Below are 18,181 nucleotides of genomic sequence, written 5' to 3' on the forward strand. Positions count from 1 at the left end.
ACAGAGCGAGACCCTATTTCAAAAAAGAAAAAGAAAGAAATTACAAAGATACTCTTTTTTTTTTTTTTCCTTGAGATGGAGTCTCCCTTTGTCACCCAGGCTGGAGTGCAGTGGCAGGATCTCGGCTCACTGCAACTTCTGCCTCCCAGGTTCAAGCAATTCTCCTGCCTCAGCCTCCCGAGTAGCTGGGATTACAGGCACATGCCACCGCGCCCAGCTAATTTTTCTATTTTTAGTAGAGACGGGGTTCCACCATGTTGTCCAGGCTGGTCTTGAACTCCTGATCTCAGGTGATCGCCCGCCTTGGCCTCCCAAAGTGCTTGGATTACAGGCATGAGCCACCTCGCCCGGCCTACAAAGACACACTTTTATGAAGTTTAACCCAGGAAGTAGTTTTGTTTTTTGGTTTTCTTTAAGAGACAGTCTCATTACGTTGCCCAGGCTGGTCTTGAACTCCTGGGCTCAAGCAATCCTGCCGCCTCAGCCTCTCAAAGTGTTGGGATTACACGTGTGAGCCACTGTGCCAGGCCTAGGAAGTAGTCATTATGTGGTGAAGATGATCCAGGGCTCCCTTACCCATTAAGCAAAGTAGATCAGTGTTCAGAAGTGCAGGCAATGGGTGACATTTTATCTAGAGCTCCTTTGGATAAATATTGAAAATGTGGTCAGGCTCTGTGGCTCATGCCTGTAATCCCAGCACTTTGGGAGGCCGAGGAGGGTGGATCACTTTAGGCCAGGGGATAAATATTGAAAGTATCAATTCCAGGCCGGGCACGGTGGCTCATGCCTGTAATCTCAGCACTTTGGGAGGCCAAGGCGGGCGGATCACGAGGTCCAGAGATCGAGACCAGCCTGGCTAACACAGTGAAACCCCGTCTCTACTAAAAATACAAAAAAATTAGCCAGGTGTGGTGGCGGGCGCCTGTAGTCCCAGCTACTTGGGAGGCTGAGGCAGGAGAATGGCATGAACCTGGGAGGCGGAGCTTGCAGTGAGCCGAGATTGTGTCACTGCACTCCAGCCTGGGTGACAGAGCGAGACTCCATCTCAAAAAAAAAAAAAAAAAATATCAATTCCAAAGTAAGGTAAAAATTATTTATATTTACTTAATATTTTAACAGCCTTGCATTGATTTTTACTGATATTTGTAAAAACCAATAATCATGGATTGATTAAATACAAAGTTAATTATATCTGATGGCAAAAGAGACTGGAAAACACTGTCAAAATCATGATAATCAGGTACCTATGAAAACAACTGCATGTATTTGAAAGTCAGTAATTTAATAATGCACAATTAACACAAAGGGCATTGTACAGTACATTTAATTTTTTTACAATAGGTACAATAAGGTAGTTTTCCTGTCCTTTTAATTAAAAATTATATTTTTATCTTTTTTCAAAAGCAATATATACTCATTGAATTAATTCCAAAAAATATAAGTGGAAATCCCCCAAAGTCTCACCCCACAGAAGTAACAGACACCTTTTATTAGGGCAAGAAGCCCATTTTGAGATATCATATTTTCAGAAATCAAAGTTTCTTCCTTACAAAAGTAGACTCAGTGACAAGTTTTTGCTAGAAGCTTACATTGAAATAATCTTATTATGTACATATGTTTTTTTAATATCTCTCAGGAAGTTAGCATTAATTCTAGCTGTGAATTGGCAAAGGGCAAAGCCCCTTTCTACTTTGTGTACAGGATGTACCTAATTAATAGTTACCCCTCTCCACCTTAAAGCTATTCTGTAGATAAAGATCATCAGGGGCATTAACTTCCAATACAGAGGGGAACGATCCAGCAAACTAGGCATCAGACTAATCAAAACCAAAAATACTGTACAATGATGATTGATACATAATACAATGAAAATTGGTATTCATAAGGATGATTTTGGATTAGCCAACTAAGATGAAATCCTTATCTGGGTAGTTTTAATGCTGAGTAGTATAATGTAGGGTTTTAGAAATGGGCGACCCACATATATGATAAAAGGGTTAGCTGTAAATATATCTGCTAGCTCAGCTAATAAACTTATTAACTGGAAGACGCCATTCTGAGTAACTTGGAAGTCCTTGAGTAGTCACATTCCAATTTGCTTTCAGGTATATCACTGATGCACTGAATTGTTTTTCTCTCAGCAGAAATGGATTTGGTCATGTTTGTCTCTTCCTGCAGCTCAACCTCCCAAATAAGATGGCAGCTCAACTGTGCTGTTTGAATCCCTGACCTTGATGGCATTAGCAATAACTCACGAGTCAGTGCTAGTGACATGTGTCAGTGTTACCTTAGCTTATGAAATATGTAGGGGGAGAGGTAAAGTCTTAAAAGAAACAAATGGGTGCACTTTATCGTATGTAAATTGTACCCCCAGTAAAGTCGATTTCAAACAAATTCTGAACCCGCGAATGACTTTAGGGAGAGGGAATACTGGTCTTGACCAAGATGTGTGTGATGATTAGTAAGCTTTGGGAAGCAGCCCCCTAATACTGTAAGGAGGTTGTGTTCATTTATCATCTTCCAAGCATAATCTAGGCTTCTGGCAAATTAGACCCAACCACTTTGTTCTACATTCAGCTGCAGGGGGAGGTGAACCCTCCTAGGGATTCCCAACACCCTCTGAAACTCCACCGTTCTGGAGGGACTTATGGTTATATGGAGGGCTTGGGAATGGAAGGCACTGTGGAGCTTATGCCATTGTCCCAAGATCCTCCACCTGGGCCAGTAATGGCTAGCCCCGTAAACAAAGTCCCCTTTTGCTGGAACTGCCACCACTAGCTTCCCCCCTTCTCCTAGCCTCTGTGTGGCCCTCTCCAGCGGCGGGCCTTCCCCATTGGCCAGCCAAACACAACCGACTGCGGCAGCCAATAGGAGCCGCTCTCCTGAACATTCAGAGGATGGGTGCTCGTGGTGTGATAAGGGGATGTTGGCGCCTGGTACGCGCCCCCCTACATCTGGCAAGTCTGTGACAGAAACAGTTACACCCCCTACACACGCACACGCGTGCCCGCTGGCTCCCTCCTCTCAGCTGTACAGGCCCCGGACAACCCACTGCTTGTCTTGGCAGCGGCCTCCCAGGCTGCCTGGGGCCCGCGAGTGCACCTGCTCACTCATTAAGACAGAGCATCCCTTTATCCCAAGGCGCGGGTCGGGTAGAGGGTGGGGGTAGAGGGGACGGGGTAGCGGGGACCGGGAAGGCGCGGCTCAGCTGCCCGCTGCTCCCGAGGTGAAAGAGGTGCCTCCGCCCCCACCCCATCCCCGCAGAGTTGCGTTGCTCCAGGGAGGCCGAAGTGATCCAGTGATGTCTTAAGGTGCAGCTCTTTGTCCTCCCCAGCTGTGCTCCCTGCCCGCTGACCCCGTGCGCTCGAGCCAGTGGGGGTGGGGAGCCCGAAACCTATAACATAAACGAGGGCAAGGAGAAAGAAGTCTATCCCGGGGTGGCGTGTGCCGCTGTCCCCACCCCGTCTCTTTCCTCCTGAGGCTTCTTCCCTCGGGTCCGTCCCGGGAATGCAGGCAGGGGAGGGTGTGGGCCGAGGCGCGGCGGCGGCTGGAGCAGCGCGGTAGGGTCCTTCGCTAGAGCATCCGGTCCGAGGGCGCACACAGGCAGAAGGCTGGCGGCTCGTCCACTCTCCTCCCTCTCTCTTCCTCTCCCTGGCTTTTGTGTTGGTGCCTCCGAGCTGCAAGGAGGGTGCGCTGGAGGAGGAGGAGGGGGGCCCGGAGTGAGAGGCACCCCCTTCACGCGCGCGCGCGCACACGGTGCCGGCACACGGTGCCGGCGCACGCACACACGGGCGGACACACACGCGCGCACACACACACGCACAGAGCTCGCTCGCCTCGAGCGCACGAACGTGGACGTTCTCTTTGTGTGGAGCCCTCAAGGGGGGTTGGGGCCCCGGTTCGGTCCGGGGGAGATGGCGCAGCCCATCCTGGGCCATGGGAGCCTGCAGCCCGCCTCGGCCGCCGGTCTGGCGTCCCTGGAGCTCGACTCGTCGCTGGACCAGTACGTGCAGATTCGCATCTTCAAAATAATCGTGATTGGGGACTCCAACGTGGGCAAGACCTGCCTGACCTTCCGCTTCTGCGGGGGTACCTTCCCAGACAAGACTGAAGCCACCATCGGCGTGGACTTTAGGGAGAAGACCGTGGAAATCGAGGGCGAGAAGATCAAGGTGATCCAGGGGGTCAGGTCCAGGAAGGGTGGGACCCGGGAGGGGACCTCGCCCGAGGCATAGCTCTAGCGGTTGTCATCGTCCAGCGTCCAGCGCGTGGCGGTTTCGCCTCTTGCTGAGCCGAGGACCTTCGGCTCCTCCTCACCCCTTTTCACCTCTCTCAGCGGGGCCCCGTCCCCACCTCACTCAGTTTTTTAGGGCGGTTGAGAATGGGGTTGCATTCTTACCCTTAGCCCCTGCCTGACAGACAGGTCCTGCCAGGAAAAGCATGTTGGATTCCCATCCATGACCCCTACCCCGAGCAGCGGCACCTGTGGGCAGAGGGAGGCAGGAGGCATCTGTGGGTCCTAGTCTCTGGGATGGATCCCAAAGCACTTTACACATCCTGATGTCTCTTCTACCGCTTGGGTGCCGATAGGCTGCAAAACCCCACTTTGGCTAAGCCTCAAGGCGTTAGAGGGAAGGAAATGATGGAAATCCATGGAGAATGAAAAAGCTGCTTTATTTTAAATTGCAGTTTATAGTTAAGATTAGGGCTGAGTTGAGATGGCGGTGGAGTGGGGTGGTTCTGGCAGAAAGCCATGAGCCCTTTTAAAGAAATTGAGGCAGGGTCCAGCGCTTCGTAATAGACAAAACTTGTTTTTTTGTAACAGCCCCCCTGGAATGATATCTTCTTTACTTGTCTGGGGTATCTAATACATGAACTGCTCCTTATTCATTCTGTTGGTATTGTCTTCAGGTCTTTGTAAAAATGCAGTGACTTAACCGAGGGCCAGGGGAATGTTCAATCCTCCCCCTCCATGAGTTTATGTAATAGACTAAGTGCAAATATTCTTGTCTGACCATTTGTGCTCACCTTTAATTCAGAAAAGGTAGAAACCTGATATGACAGGAATATGTCAATGTGCAGGGGATGGCGGGAGGGAGGACATAACAAGGGCAACTTCTTGTGTCAGGGGAGCAGAGGGGGGCCTCTATAAAGGCACTGGGATCACTGAACACAACTCCTCTAGGCTCACAGCTGGCCTTTCCTTGAGCGTATGGTTGGACCTTAGACAGAGTCAGGGGTGACAGTAAGCCTCCTTCTTGCTGGTCAAACTGCCAAAGTGACCACAAGGCCCCTCCTCTGAGTGACGTGGAGAGAAGGGCTGAGTAACTGATGAAACTGATGAAACACTTGAAACTGTGCGAGACTCCTGACTCCTTGATTATTAAAATGAACGTGTTCTAAAAATGGCTTCAGAAACTGGGCCAACGCACTAGATGTCAGGAAGATGGACAGCTCAGTACTGATAAGGGAGAGCCCCAGGGTAGGAAGATAGAACATTATTTTGAAATCGTGATCTTTTTTGCCCCTTGCATTTTGGAAGGGAAGTGCTACATTTCCTTTTAAAGTCAAAGGCGGTTTCTGTCTCTGTCCTTTCCTGGGGCTGTTGACATTTGCTTGGTTAAGACTTCCTCTAGTGTGTCTAGCTTCTTTAATGTAAGGCTATAAGATTCTAGAATTTCTAAAACATGCCTTTGTAATCCAAAGTAGAAATATCTTTACAGATGGGCTCTTAAACCTCAAAAACCTAATGCTCCCATTTGCTTAAAATCAAGTGCTACAGTGAGCCAAAGAGTTCCCTGGATTTAAAAGGTGGGAAATAAGTCCATCTGAAATTTAGATGGAAAAAATGAAGTGTTTGGGAATCTAAAGAAGGAGGGAGGAAGAAGCTAGAAAGTGAGGGTTGACGGATGAACACGAGTGGAAGAGTCACCACCCAGTGGCCTTGAAGGAATTTTTAAACTATTCCTTCTCTTCTAACACCCTAGTACTTAGCCAAACTGGACTTCACAGTCTCTGGCAAAGATTCCAGACTTTTTCCCAGAGGGCAGAGCCTGTGACAGTGTGACTCACTAGAAACAGAGCTCAGCACAACACCACGTGCAGATAAGTGCTTAATACAGGCTTTTTTGGGGAAGATGATATTTTCAAGAGGACAAAGCCTTGTGACACTGCTCATGGAGGAGTCCTCTGAGGGCAGATTCCGAAGGAGCTCAGAGTGGCGTGTGGGAGTGGGGAGATGGTGACCCTGCTTCTTGTAAAGCTGCTGCAATCTCAGGACCAGAGCTGGCAGGCGAGAGACCAGCATGTCTGTGGGAAGATGGCAGAGCCTGGAGGCTAGCACGTGATCTAGATAAGAGAAGATTTGGCCTCGCACTCTGGCTAGCCTGAAGTTGTTCAAGGAATACATGCCAAAGCCATGCTTGGAGATGACTGCCAAGGGCTTCATCCTTTGCGAGAGAGAGAAAAGTCCAGTGTGACAGTCCGAGGTCTGGCCTAGACCATGGCCAGCAATAGAAGGCTTTTGGGCTGTAACATACCAGCCCTTGTAGGAGAGTGGTAGAGAGGTCTCAGCCAGCTCTTCTCAGTCTAAGAGCAAGGGTGTGGCCTCTTCTGGGCTGCCTGCCTGTGTCCCGGGGTAGCACATACATGAACCCCTGCTAGGGACAACTGATTTGGTGTAGTTAGAGCCACACTGTAATTAATTATCAAGGCCATCCCTAGGGTATTGAAGCCCCATTTGCTGTCTCCAATTATTATGTTCCCCACCCTCACCCCATCAAAGCATTTACAATTGAGTCCTGATGAACTCAATTGTATGAACATCAAGAAAAGCCTCCAAGGAGTAGGCAATAATAATAATAATAATAGTAACTATGTATTGAATAAGCAAAGAGCCCAGGCTAGGCACTTTACATGCATTATCTTATTTACTCCTCACAGCAGCTTTATGAAATCAGCAGTATTGTTATCATTCCCATTTTATAGATAAGGAGACTGAGGCTAAGAGAGATGAAATAACCCAGTGGCACATGGATCTGAGCTTCAGCCTTTGACTCTTGAGCCCAAGCACTTTGCCACCTCACTATCCTGCCTTTCCTGTTACAGGGCCACGATTTCAACCCAGATTCAGAGACCATGCCCTTTACCACTGCATTTCACTCTACAGGGCAATATTCAGTCCCCTACATTGGGGGAGTTTGACAGAGGGAGATAGAATGCCAGGCAGCCAGTCTTGCTCTTTCTTCTAGTCCAGGGACTTAGGGTTATAGCCCAAGGCCCCCAGGAGCCTTTCAGATGTCTCCTTCAATTTGTATCCAGGACACACAGAACACAACTGGGTTTACTTTTTTTTTTTTTTTTTTTTTGAGAGGGAGTTTCACTCTTGTTGCCCAAGCTGGAGTGCAATGGCACGATCTCAGCTCACTGCAACCTCGGCCTCCTGGGTTCAAGCAGTTCTCCTGCCTCAGCCTCCTGAGTAGCTGGGATTATAGGCACCTGCCATGATGCCCAGCTAATTTTTATATTTTTAGTAGAGATGGGGTTTCACCATGTTAGCCAGGCTGGTCTCAAACTCCTGACCTCAGGTGATCCACCTGCCTCGACCTCCCAAAGTGCTGGGATTACAGGCGGGAGCCCTGGGTTTACTTTTTGCATCTTGATTATCTCAACTCAGGTGTGAGATGCAGAGAATGTTCAGAGATAAAAGAGATTTTACAGATTCTGTAATCCAGTGTCCTCCTCTTGCAGATAGGAAACTGAGACTCAGAGAGGGAAAGTGACTTGCCCAAGATCACACAGGGCCAGGCCTAGAACTCATGTCTCCTAATTCCCTTTCTGGTGCTCTTTCCACACATCATGCTGCCTGGCACAAAATCCTCTCTCCAGCCTAGCTCCATGGTCCATCCAACCCACAAGGCTACCTATGACAAGAATCCAGAGGGACATCATAAGAGATAGCTGACAGTCTTTCCTGACATAAGCCTAGGAAGGGTGGAGGCATCCCCCAACCCCCAAAGGAAGAGTGGAGCTTCCCTTAATGACTATGATGTGTCTGTCACCTACAGATGTAGCTAAATTTATTGAGTCTGTCTCCTAAATGCATTGGAAAATGCCGAATAGGGGTGTGTGTGTGTGTGTGTGTAGAGAGGGAGGGTATGTAGTAGAGGGGAGGCTAAGAAACTAATTTTTGAATCATTCTTTGTATATTTGCATGGAAGCTGCACTTCTGTCTATAATAGTTTGGTTCCTCCTACAGGCTGGGCACTCCCTGTGCCCCAGCGCTGGGGACAAGACAAACTGCAGGTCAGCTGTGGCTATGGGCAGGTACAGCTCAGGACTGTGAGTTTCTGTTCCTCTACTGATCACTGGGGGAAAAAATACCTTCCTGTGTTACATTATCAAGTGGATGGAGGCTGAGCTAAGTGTTCCTTGGAAGCTGCCTGCAGTCAGAATGACATCATTTCTTCCTTAGGGCTTCTGAGCTTCTATCTTCTGCCAGTTAGCTTAATGGTTAATTATCCATCAGTGTGAGTTTCTCTGTCTCCCTTGCTGCTTCTTTCTGTGTGTGAGTTTCTCTTTGTCTCTGTCCTCCTTTGCCATTCTCTGTGTCAGCTTTGTGTGTGGATCTTAGATGCAGATGGGACAGTCCAGCTAGTTGAAAACAGGTTTCTTTTAAACTTTTCCCATCATCCACTGGGGCATGCTCCAAAGGTTACAGATGTATTTGTCTCCTTTTTTTGCACTTCTACCCTCCCCCATCGGCCTCCAACAAAAGCACATTCATGTGTCATCTATAGAAAGATGCCAGTTAATGTTTCCTAGGGAAAAGAAATCCCCCTGTCAGCTAAGAGCACATGCAGGGGGTTGGGGGCTTGCTGAAGCTCACCCAGAAAATAGTTCAAAAGGTTAGATATCTCTTTGGCAGTTCCCCATGCTGTGCCCCTCCATCCTCCTCCAGCACCCCATCAGTTCGGGCCTGCCCCCGGCCACCCATGGCATGTTGCCAGCATTCCTCTCTCCACCCCCTCCCCACTGGATGGCCTTTAGCTCTGTCTCACCTTCGAGAAGCCAAGCTTTCTGTGATTTCCAGGATGAGAGACCAATGGACCCAAGGAACCATACCGATAGGAGAGGGCTTGATGGCCTTTCTGAGACCAGAGCAACAACTAATATTTGCAGAGTGCTTGACATTTCCAAAAGTCCTTTCTCATGTGTTATTTCACTGGATCATCCCAGCAACCATAGGAGGATCAAGGTCCCATTGTAGAGATGAGAAAAACAAGGCTCAGTTCAGGGAGGTTAAAAGACTTGTCTGGCATTTACTCAGCTTCTGAGCAGAAGAGCTGGGATGCTTGCTGCCTTTCCAACAGTGCTTGCTCAAGTTGTTGCCCATCTAGACTTAATGGCGGAGGTTTCAGGCCATGGAAAGAAGGGAGAGTGTATATTAGGCACTGGGTCATGTACTTACAAGGACTACTAATCCTCATAGCATCCCTACCTGATTACTATTGTTATCATCACTTTCCAGATGAGGACACTGAAGACAGAGAAAGTAACTTACCTAAGGACACCTAACTTATCTAAGGACACCTAACAAGTCATGTACTAACATGACTTGGGCCGAGATCTGCACCCAAGTTGATTTGACTCCACTATACCCCATTGGCCATCTGACAGAAACAAGGATCTGGGGTACATGTATGTGGCTAAGAGGCAGTCTTCACCCCCATCCACTGTATGGATATGGTGCCCACAGGAAAGGAGGAAAGGGTGAGAGGAGAGGCAGCTGCAAAAGAGGAAGGAGATGCTTTCACTGCTTGGCGGGGGCCAGGGGTTTATGAAGATGCTGAGAAAGGAACACCTAACTCTCAAACAAAATGAGATCACTGCTAGGTAAGGTGGCTCGCCAGCACTTTGGGAGGCCGAGGCAGGATGATTGCTTGAGCCCAGGAGATCCAGACCAGCCTGGGCAACATAAGGAGGACCCCATCTCTATGAAATAAAAAAAATATGAAAATTAGTTGGGTGTGCTGGTGCGTGCCTGTAGTCCCAGCTACTCGGAAGGCTGAAGAGGGAGGATTGCTTGCACCTAGGAGGTTGAGGCTGCAGTGAGCCATGATTGCACTGCTGCACTCCAGCCTGGGTGACACAATGAGATCTTGTCTGGAAAAGAGAGAGAGAGAGAGAGAGAGAGAAAGAGACCAGGCGTCGTGGCTTACACCTAGAGTCCCAGCACTTTGGGAGGCCCAGGCGGGCAGATCACTTGAGCCTAGGAATTTGAGACCAGACTGGGCAACATGGGGAAACCCCACCTCTACAAAAAATACTAAAATTAGCCGGGTGTGGTGGTGCATGCCTGTAGTCCCAGCTACTCGGGAGGCCAAGGTGGGAGGATCACCTGAGCCTGGGGAAGTTGAGGCTGCAATGAGCCGAGATCATGCCACTGCACTCCAACCTGGGTGACTGAGTGAGACCCTGTCTGATTTTTTTTAATTAATTAATTAATTTATTTATTTATTTTTGAGACGGAGTCTTGCTCTGTCGCCCAGGCTGGAGTGCAGTGGCGCGATCTCGACTCACTGCAAGCTCCGCCTCCCGGGTTCACGCCATTCTCCTGGTCAGCCCCCCGAGTAGCTGGGACTACAGGCGTCCACCACCACGCCCAGCTAATTTTTTGTATTTTTTAGTAGAGACAGGGTTTCACCGCGTTAGCCAGGATGGTCTCGATCTCCTGATCTTGTGATCCACCTGCCTCGGCCTCCCAAAGTGCTGGGATTACAGGCGTGAGCCACCGCGCCCGGCGATTTTTTTTTTTTTAATGAGATCATTTCATGTGTTTAGGGAGCCTGCCTGCTGTGATCTTCCTTTCTGATGGTTCTGAGGCCACACCACTGGTTCTTCTATTTTCTGCTGCGAGCAGCCTGCTTCCTGGCTCCCCTCTCACGACAGACACGTCTGCAAAGAACTCAGGGTGGGGTTTACAAAGAGCTGGAAGGGAGCAGTGCCTGCAGTTTAAATTCGGAGCCTCCAAATAAAAGCTTCAAGGCTCCCAATAGCGTTGGAAAGACAGAGGAGGTCTCCAGCAGAGAGGGCCCTCCTGGCAGTTCCGGCAATTTGGGCGGCATACGCAATTATGAAGCCAAAGAAAAGCCAAATGGCCAACCTCACTCAGCCTCAAACACCTCACACACTCCCACCCGTGTTCCTGCTAGTGGCAGGTATTTTTAGAGTCCTGAGCTCATGGTGTTAAAGCATCTGCCACATGCTTGAGGGCTGGTAGGGATTCAGCCTTCTTCAGAGGCAAAAGGCAAGAGTGAAGACTCCTGGGGGGTGGGGGGAGTGGGGATCAGGAGCCAAGTGGTAATGATATTCCTGGGCTATGCCTGCTGTCTTCCTACTGACCTCCATTCCTCCTGTGGTCTGCTCTCCCTTTCTTCCTGTTCGGAACACCACGGAGAGGTGGAAGAAATGAAAATATTTTCTGTCTCTTGCTTGCAGAAGCAAATCAGTCTTTGAGGACTTATGTTTTTTCTGTGTGATCACAGTCAGACGTTCTCTCTGAAATCGCCTTGGCACATATCTAGGATGCCAGACTGCTTGTAGTTTTAGTGGTTCAGGCCATCACTGCCTTTTGATAATGTGTCTGCTGCTGATAATGATGATGATGACAACCTCAGTGACGAGTGTGGTCTGATGCAGAAAAAGACTGCTTACAGTCTTGCTGGAGAGATGCCAAGAGCACTGACGAGACAATTAGAAAACATAAATCTATTCAAAATGGTATGATGCAGACTCAAAGTGCAACAGAGATTCCTAAGAAAAGAGAATTGAAGGGAAGTTGGCGAAGGTTTGAGGAAGAAGCCTGAGGCATGAGCTTAACCTTGAAGAATGGGTGAGATTTGGATAGGGCAATGAGAGGGCAGCTGATTCTATAGGGGAGGAGTGGACTAGCACGACCCAAAGTACAGAGGAGGGAATCAACCAGGTGTAGCTGAGTAGTTTGAAACGAGGTTGGGAAGGGTCAAATTATGGCAGACAGAATTCCACATGTGGAATCCATGTGATGCCACATACAGTAGAGGGCTGCAGTAGTTTCCTGAAGAGGTGAATGGCATGCTGATACAAGCAGGGATTGAGTAAAGCTAGTCAGAAAGCCAGTATTCAGAGATCGGGCACTGGGGCTCACGCCTGTAATCCCAGCACTTTCAGGGGCTGAGGCAGGTGGATCGGCAGTGATTGGGCCTCCCAACGTGCTGGGATTACAGGAGTGAGCCACTATACTCAGACTCCAATTTATTTTTATTTATTTATTTTTTATTTTGAGCTGGAGTTTAGCTCTGTTGCCCAGGCTGGAGTGCTGTGGCACCATCTCGGCTCACTGCAAGCTCCGTCTTCCGGGCTCATGCCATTCTCTGGCCTCAGCCTCCCGAGTAGCTGGGACTACAGGCGCCTGCCACCACACCCAGCTAATTTTTTTGTATTTTTTGGTAGAGACGGGGTTTAACTGTGTTAGCCAGTATGGTCTCGATCTCCTGATCTCGTGATCCGCCCGCCTCGGCCTCCCAAAGTGCTGGGATTACAGGCGTGAGCCACCGTGCCTGGCCTCCAATTTATTTTTAAGTTCACTTTTTTGTTACCTAAGGTCAGGAGTTCGAGACCAGCCTGGCCAACACGGCAAAACCCCGTCTCTACTAAAAATACAAAAATTAGCCAGGCGCAGTGGCACACGCCTGTTATCCCAGCTACTTGGGAGGCTGAGGCAGGAGAATCGCTTGAACCTGGGAGGTGGAGGTTGCAGTGAGCTGAGATTGCACCACTGCACTCCAGCCTGGGCAACAGAGCAACAGTCCATCTCAAAAAAAAAAAAAAGCAAGCAAGCGAGCAGTGTTCAGGAGACCCTGCAATGGAAACATCCACAATCCAAAATACTTTGCTCTAGTCCAGGAGTGAGGAGAGGAGAGGCTGGCCGAGGGCCGAGGGACACAGAAATCAGAATAGAAGAAGGGTTCAATCTGAAGGTCTTGCCAGAGGAACTTGGAAGCTGTGTCAATAGAGGGAGATGACGGGGAGCCTGGACAATGAAAACTGATATTCCGAATGATGACTCTAGGGCCCTGTAAAATCTTCACTCAGCCGACAGATTCAATTATATTTACTAGATTATACTTACTGACTGCTAACTCCAAATAAAGGCTATACTTCGTTTTAAGAGCCATAGCAGTCAATTAGTGGCCATAATCAAATTTTCTTTGATAACTGAGAATTGTATAGGGCCTTGGGACCATCATTCTGAGCATGAATCTCCCTTGTGCAAGACGTTGGATATATAAAGGGAAATAGATTGGGCTGAATGTATATCTCCTGGGAGTTATGTCTTTGCATATGTCACAGATAGCAGCTTTTTTCTTCATAATTTGGCCTTTATCCCAAAAGCTGAGATACAGAAGAAAAATCCAGTGAATTAAGTTACCTTTTACATAACCAAAAAGTGAACTTAAAAATAAATTGGAGGCTGGGCATGGTGGCTCACGCCTGTAATCCCAGCACTTTGGGAGGCTCGATCATTTGAGGTCAGGAATTCAAGACTAGCCTGGCCAACATGGTGAAACCCCATCTCTACTAAAAATACAAAAATTAGCTGGGCATGGTGGCGCACGACTGTAATCCCAGCTCCTCAGAAGGCTGAAGTGGTAGAATCTCTTGAACCCGGGATGTGGAGGTTGCAGTGAGCTGAGATCGCACCACTGCACTCCAGCCTGGGCGACAGAACAAGACTCTCATCTCAAAATAATAAATAAATAAATAAATAAATAGGGCTTGAAGGTGAGATTTTAATACTAACTTTGTTTTCTTTAAAAAGTTATTCAGGCTAGTGGCTCATGCCTGTAATCCCAGCACATTTTGAGGCCGAGGCAGGAGGATTGCTTGAGGCCAAGAGTTCGAGACTAGCCTAGGCAACATAACAAGATTCTGTCTCTACAAAAAAAAATATATATTTATATATACATACATATATTATATATGTGTATGTATATATATACACAAACACATATATATAACATATATACACAATATATATAACATATATATGTAATATATAACATACATACACTATATATAACATATATGTAATATATATAACATATGTTATATATAACGTATATATGTTATATATTACATATATGTAATATATAATATATAATATATATAACATGCATATATAATATATATAACATATATTATATATAACATACATATATAACATATATAACATATATTATATATAACATATATAAGATATATTATATATAACATATATAACATATATTATATATATAACATATATAACATATATTATATATAACATATATTATATATAATATATAACATATATAACATATATTATATATAATATATAACATATATTATATATAATATATAACATATATAACATATATTATATATAATATATAACATATATTATATATAACATATATTATGTATAATATACAACATATATACACAAATATATATATAACATATATACACACATATATATAACATATATGTGTGTGTGTATATATATATATATTTAAAGTTTTAAATAAAAAGTAATGCAATGCCGGGTGTGGTGGCTCATGCCTGTAATCCCTTTGCTCCCAAAGCACTTTGGGAGGCCGAGGCGGGTGGATCACCTGAGTTCAGGAGTTCAAGACCAACCTGGCCAACATGGCGAAACCCCGTCTCTACTAAAAATACAAAAATTAGCTGGGCGTGGTGGCAGGCGCCTGTAATCTCAGCTACTCAGGAGGCTGAGGCAGGAGAATTGCTTGAACTCGGGAGGTGGAGGTTGCAGTGAGCTGAGATCAAGCCATTGCACTCCAGCCTGGGTGACAAGAGTGAAACACCATCTCAAAAAAAAAACAAAAAACAAAAATAAATCCTGAAGTAATGCATACTTGTAGAAGAAAATATGGAAAAATATTTAAAAAGAAGAAAATAAATATCACTATAGTCTCATTGCTGATAAATAACCATTAATGTTCTGATGTGTACACTTCCAGTCTGTGCTTTGCATATGTTTATGTTTAACGTTTTTTAAAAAAATTGGGACCATAGCATATGAAAACTTTTGAGGCTGGGCGTGGTGGCTCATGCCTGTAATCCCAGCTCTTTGGGAAGCCGAGGCAGGCGGATCACCTGAGGTCGGGAGTTCAAGACCAGCCTGACCAACATGGAGAAACTCCGTCTCTACTAAAAATACAAAATTAGCCGGGCGTGGTGGCACATGCCTGTAATCCCAGCTACTCAGGAGTCTGAGGTGGGAGAATTGCTTGAACCCAGGTGGCAGAGGTTGCAGTGAGCCGAGATCGTGCCGTTTCACTCTAGCCTGGGCAAGAGGAACGAAATTCCATCTCAAAAAAAAAAGAAAAGAAAAGAAAAAAGAAAAATTCTGTATTCTGCATTTTCACTTACTTGTATTTTGTGAGCGTTTCTCTTACAATTTAGTCTTTGAAAACATTATTTTTAATGGCTGCATAATATCCCACTGTACAGATATATTTTCATTTTTATTTATTCTTTTTGAGACGGAGTCTCACTGTGTTGCCCAGGCTGAAGTGCAGTGGCCCAATCTCGGCTTACTGCAACCACTGCCTCCCGGGTTCAAGCAATTCTTGTGTCTCAGCCTCCCGAGTAGCTGGGACTATAGGTACACACCACCAGGCCTGGCTAATTTTTTTTGTATTTCTAGTAGAGATGGGATTTCACCATGTTGGCCAGGCTGGTCTCGAACTCCTGACCTCAGATGATCCACCCGCCTCAGCCTCCCAAAGTGCTGGGATTACAGGCATGAGCCACTGTACCTGACCCCACTGTATAGACATGAACTTTAGCTATTTCTTTTCTGATGAGCATTTAGGTTTTTCCTGTTTTAAAAAAATTCTCAGTGGCTCAAGCCAGTAATCCCAGCACTTCGGGAGGCTGAGGCAGGCAGATCATGAGGTCAGGAGATCGAGACCATCCTGGCTAACACAGTGAAACCCCATCTCTACTAAAAATACAAAAAATTAGCTGGGCGTGGTGGCGAGCACCTGTGGTCCCAGCTACTTGGGAGGCTGAGGCAGGAGAATGGCGTGAACCTGGGAGGCGGAGCTTGCAGTGAGCCGAGATGGCGCCACTGCACCCCAGCCTGGGTGACAGAGTGAGACACGGTCTCAAAAAAAAAAAAATTCTAAATAACACTGTAAGATATTAGTACAAAATTTTGACCACATCCCTATTTCTTTTGTATAGATTTCTGGAAGTGAGATTTCAGGTCCTAAGAGTTATGAACATTTTTGAGGTTCTTGATAATATTGCCAAATTGCTCTCCAGAAAAGTTGACCAATTTACATCCAGTTTTTCAACTAAAAATCTTAAGATTTTTTTCAACTCAAGATTTTCAGTTAACAATCTTAAGAAAAACTTGACAAATCCTGAAACTTCTCTTTATGCTTTGATAAGTCCATTCTGCTCATCTGTCAAAGAACCACTTCCTGTGTCACGGCTTGTCACTTTTTTTTTTTTTTTTTTTTTTTGAAATGGAGTTTTGCTCTTTTTGCCCAGGCTGGAGTGCAATGGCGTGATCTCGGCTCACTGCAACCTCCGACTCCCTGGTTCAAGCAATTCTCCTGCCTCAGCCTCCCCCGTAGCTGGGATTACAGGCATGCACCACCATGCCCGGCTAATTTTGTATTTTTAGTAGAGTTGAGGTTTCTCCATGTTGGTCAGGCTGGTCTCAAATTCCCGACCTCAGGTGATCTGCCCGCCTCAGCTTCCCAAAGTGCTGGGATTATAGGCGTGAGCCACCGCACCCGTCCTGTCACTTCATTTTTATAGTGCTACAGAACCATGTTTTCTCCTCTCTGTTCATGTTCCCTTTTCTGACTCCCCCTTTGGGTTTTTGTATCTTCCAGGTTCAGGTGTGGGACACAGCAGGTCAGGAACGTTTCCGCAAAAGCATGGTCGAGCATTACTACCGCAATGTACATGCCGTGGTCTTCGTCTATGACGTCACCAAGATGACATCTTTCACCAACCTCAAAATGTGGATCCAAGAATGCAATGGGCATGCTGTGCCCCCACTAGTCCCCAAAGTGCTTGTGGGCAACAAGTGTGACTTGAGGGAACAGATCCAGGTGCCCTCCAACTTAGCCCTGAAATTTGCCGATGCCCACAACATGCTCTTGTTTGAGACATCGGCCAAGGACCCCAAAGAGAGCCAGAACGTGGAGTCGATTTTCATGTGCTTGGCTTGCCGATTGAAGGCCCAGAAATCCCTGCTGTATCGTGATGCTGAGAGGCAGCAGGGGAAGGTGCAGAAACTGGAGTTCCCACAGGAAGCTAACAGTAAAGCTTCCTGTCCTTGTTGAAACCAAACGGTATAAATACAAGATAAATTATCACTGGAGTTTTTTTGTTTCCCTTTTTTCTGTGCCTGCATAATGCTGACACCTGCTTGTTTCCATACAAATTGATATCAAAATAAAATTTGTATAGATTATCACATGGCTTTTTGTCTTGCTTTCCTCCAAGACATTCCTGATTGTGATGAGCAGAACAGGCAGTTTGCCCTACTAGAGTGATATTCTCCATGCCAGTGGCACACTCCCTACCAGCTTTCTAGGCTCTCTGAAATTCTCATCGTTTGAGTCACTTCTTCAGGACTAATTCATTCTCTCACTCAGTGTAATCAGTGGGCAGAAACACCCGGTGGGGTTGGGACACAGGCCAGATATGTTTTTCTAGAGAGCAAGTGCAGGTGGAGTGATAGAGAAGTCTTGAAAGGAGATGTGGACTCATCAGTATTTCCTAGGTTCCCTAGATATGTGCCTTGAATGTCCAGATAGACTACTCTCTCCCTATTTTCCAGTTTAAAAGTAAAAAGTACGGCCGGACGCAGTGGCTCACGCCTGTAATAACAAGACTTTGGGAAGCTGAGGCAGGCAGATCACTTGAGGTCAGGAGTTAGAGACCAGCCTGGCCAACATGGCGAAAACCTATCTCTACTAATAATACAAAAATTAGCCAGGCATGGTGGCACATGCCTGTAATCCCAGCTACTCGAGGGCTGAGGCAGGAGAATCACTTGAACCTGAGAGGCGGAGGTTGCAGTGAGCCAAGATTGTGCCACTGTGCT

The 18,181-nt window shown here is 46.6% G+C and overlaps 1 protein-coding gene across 1 annotated transcript; it reads left to right on the forward strand.

Annotated features, from left to right (window-relative positions):
* Positions 1-1,317: 1,317 nt before the first annotated feature.
* Positions 1,318-17,545, forward strand: RAB33A (RAB33A, member RAS oncogene family). The gene is made up of 2 exons (XM_004064846.4): positions 1,318-4,172; positions 16,959-17,545. Exons 1-2 carry the CDS (start codon positions 3,915-3,917, stop codon positions 17,412-17,414), a joined length of 714 nt encoding a protein of 237 aa, XP_004064894.2. The 5' UTR covers positions 1,318-3,914; the 3' UTR covers positions 17,415-17,545.
* Positions 17,546-18,181: the final 636 nt, after the last annotated feature.

This window comes from Gorilla gorilla, chromosome X (genome assembly GCF_029281585.2).
Source record: "Gorilla gorilla gorilla isolate KB3781 chromosome X, NHGRI_mGorGor1-v2.1_pri, whole genome shotgun sequence".
NCBI lineage: Eukaryota > Metazoa > Chordata > Mammalia > Primates > Hominidae > Gorilla > Gorilla gorilla.

Excerpts from the sequence above, each read along its gene's own strand:
- RAB33A (XM_004064846.4), top strand. The coding sequence starts at position 3,915 with ATGGCGCAGCCCATCCTGGGCCATGGGAGCCTGCAGCCCGCCTCGGCC. Across the intron at positions 4,173-16,958 it reads TCGAGGGCGAGAAGATCAAG|GTTCAGGTGTGGGACACAGC; the intron begins GTGATCCAGGGG and ends TGTATCTTCCAG.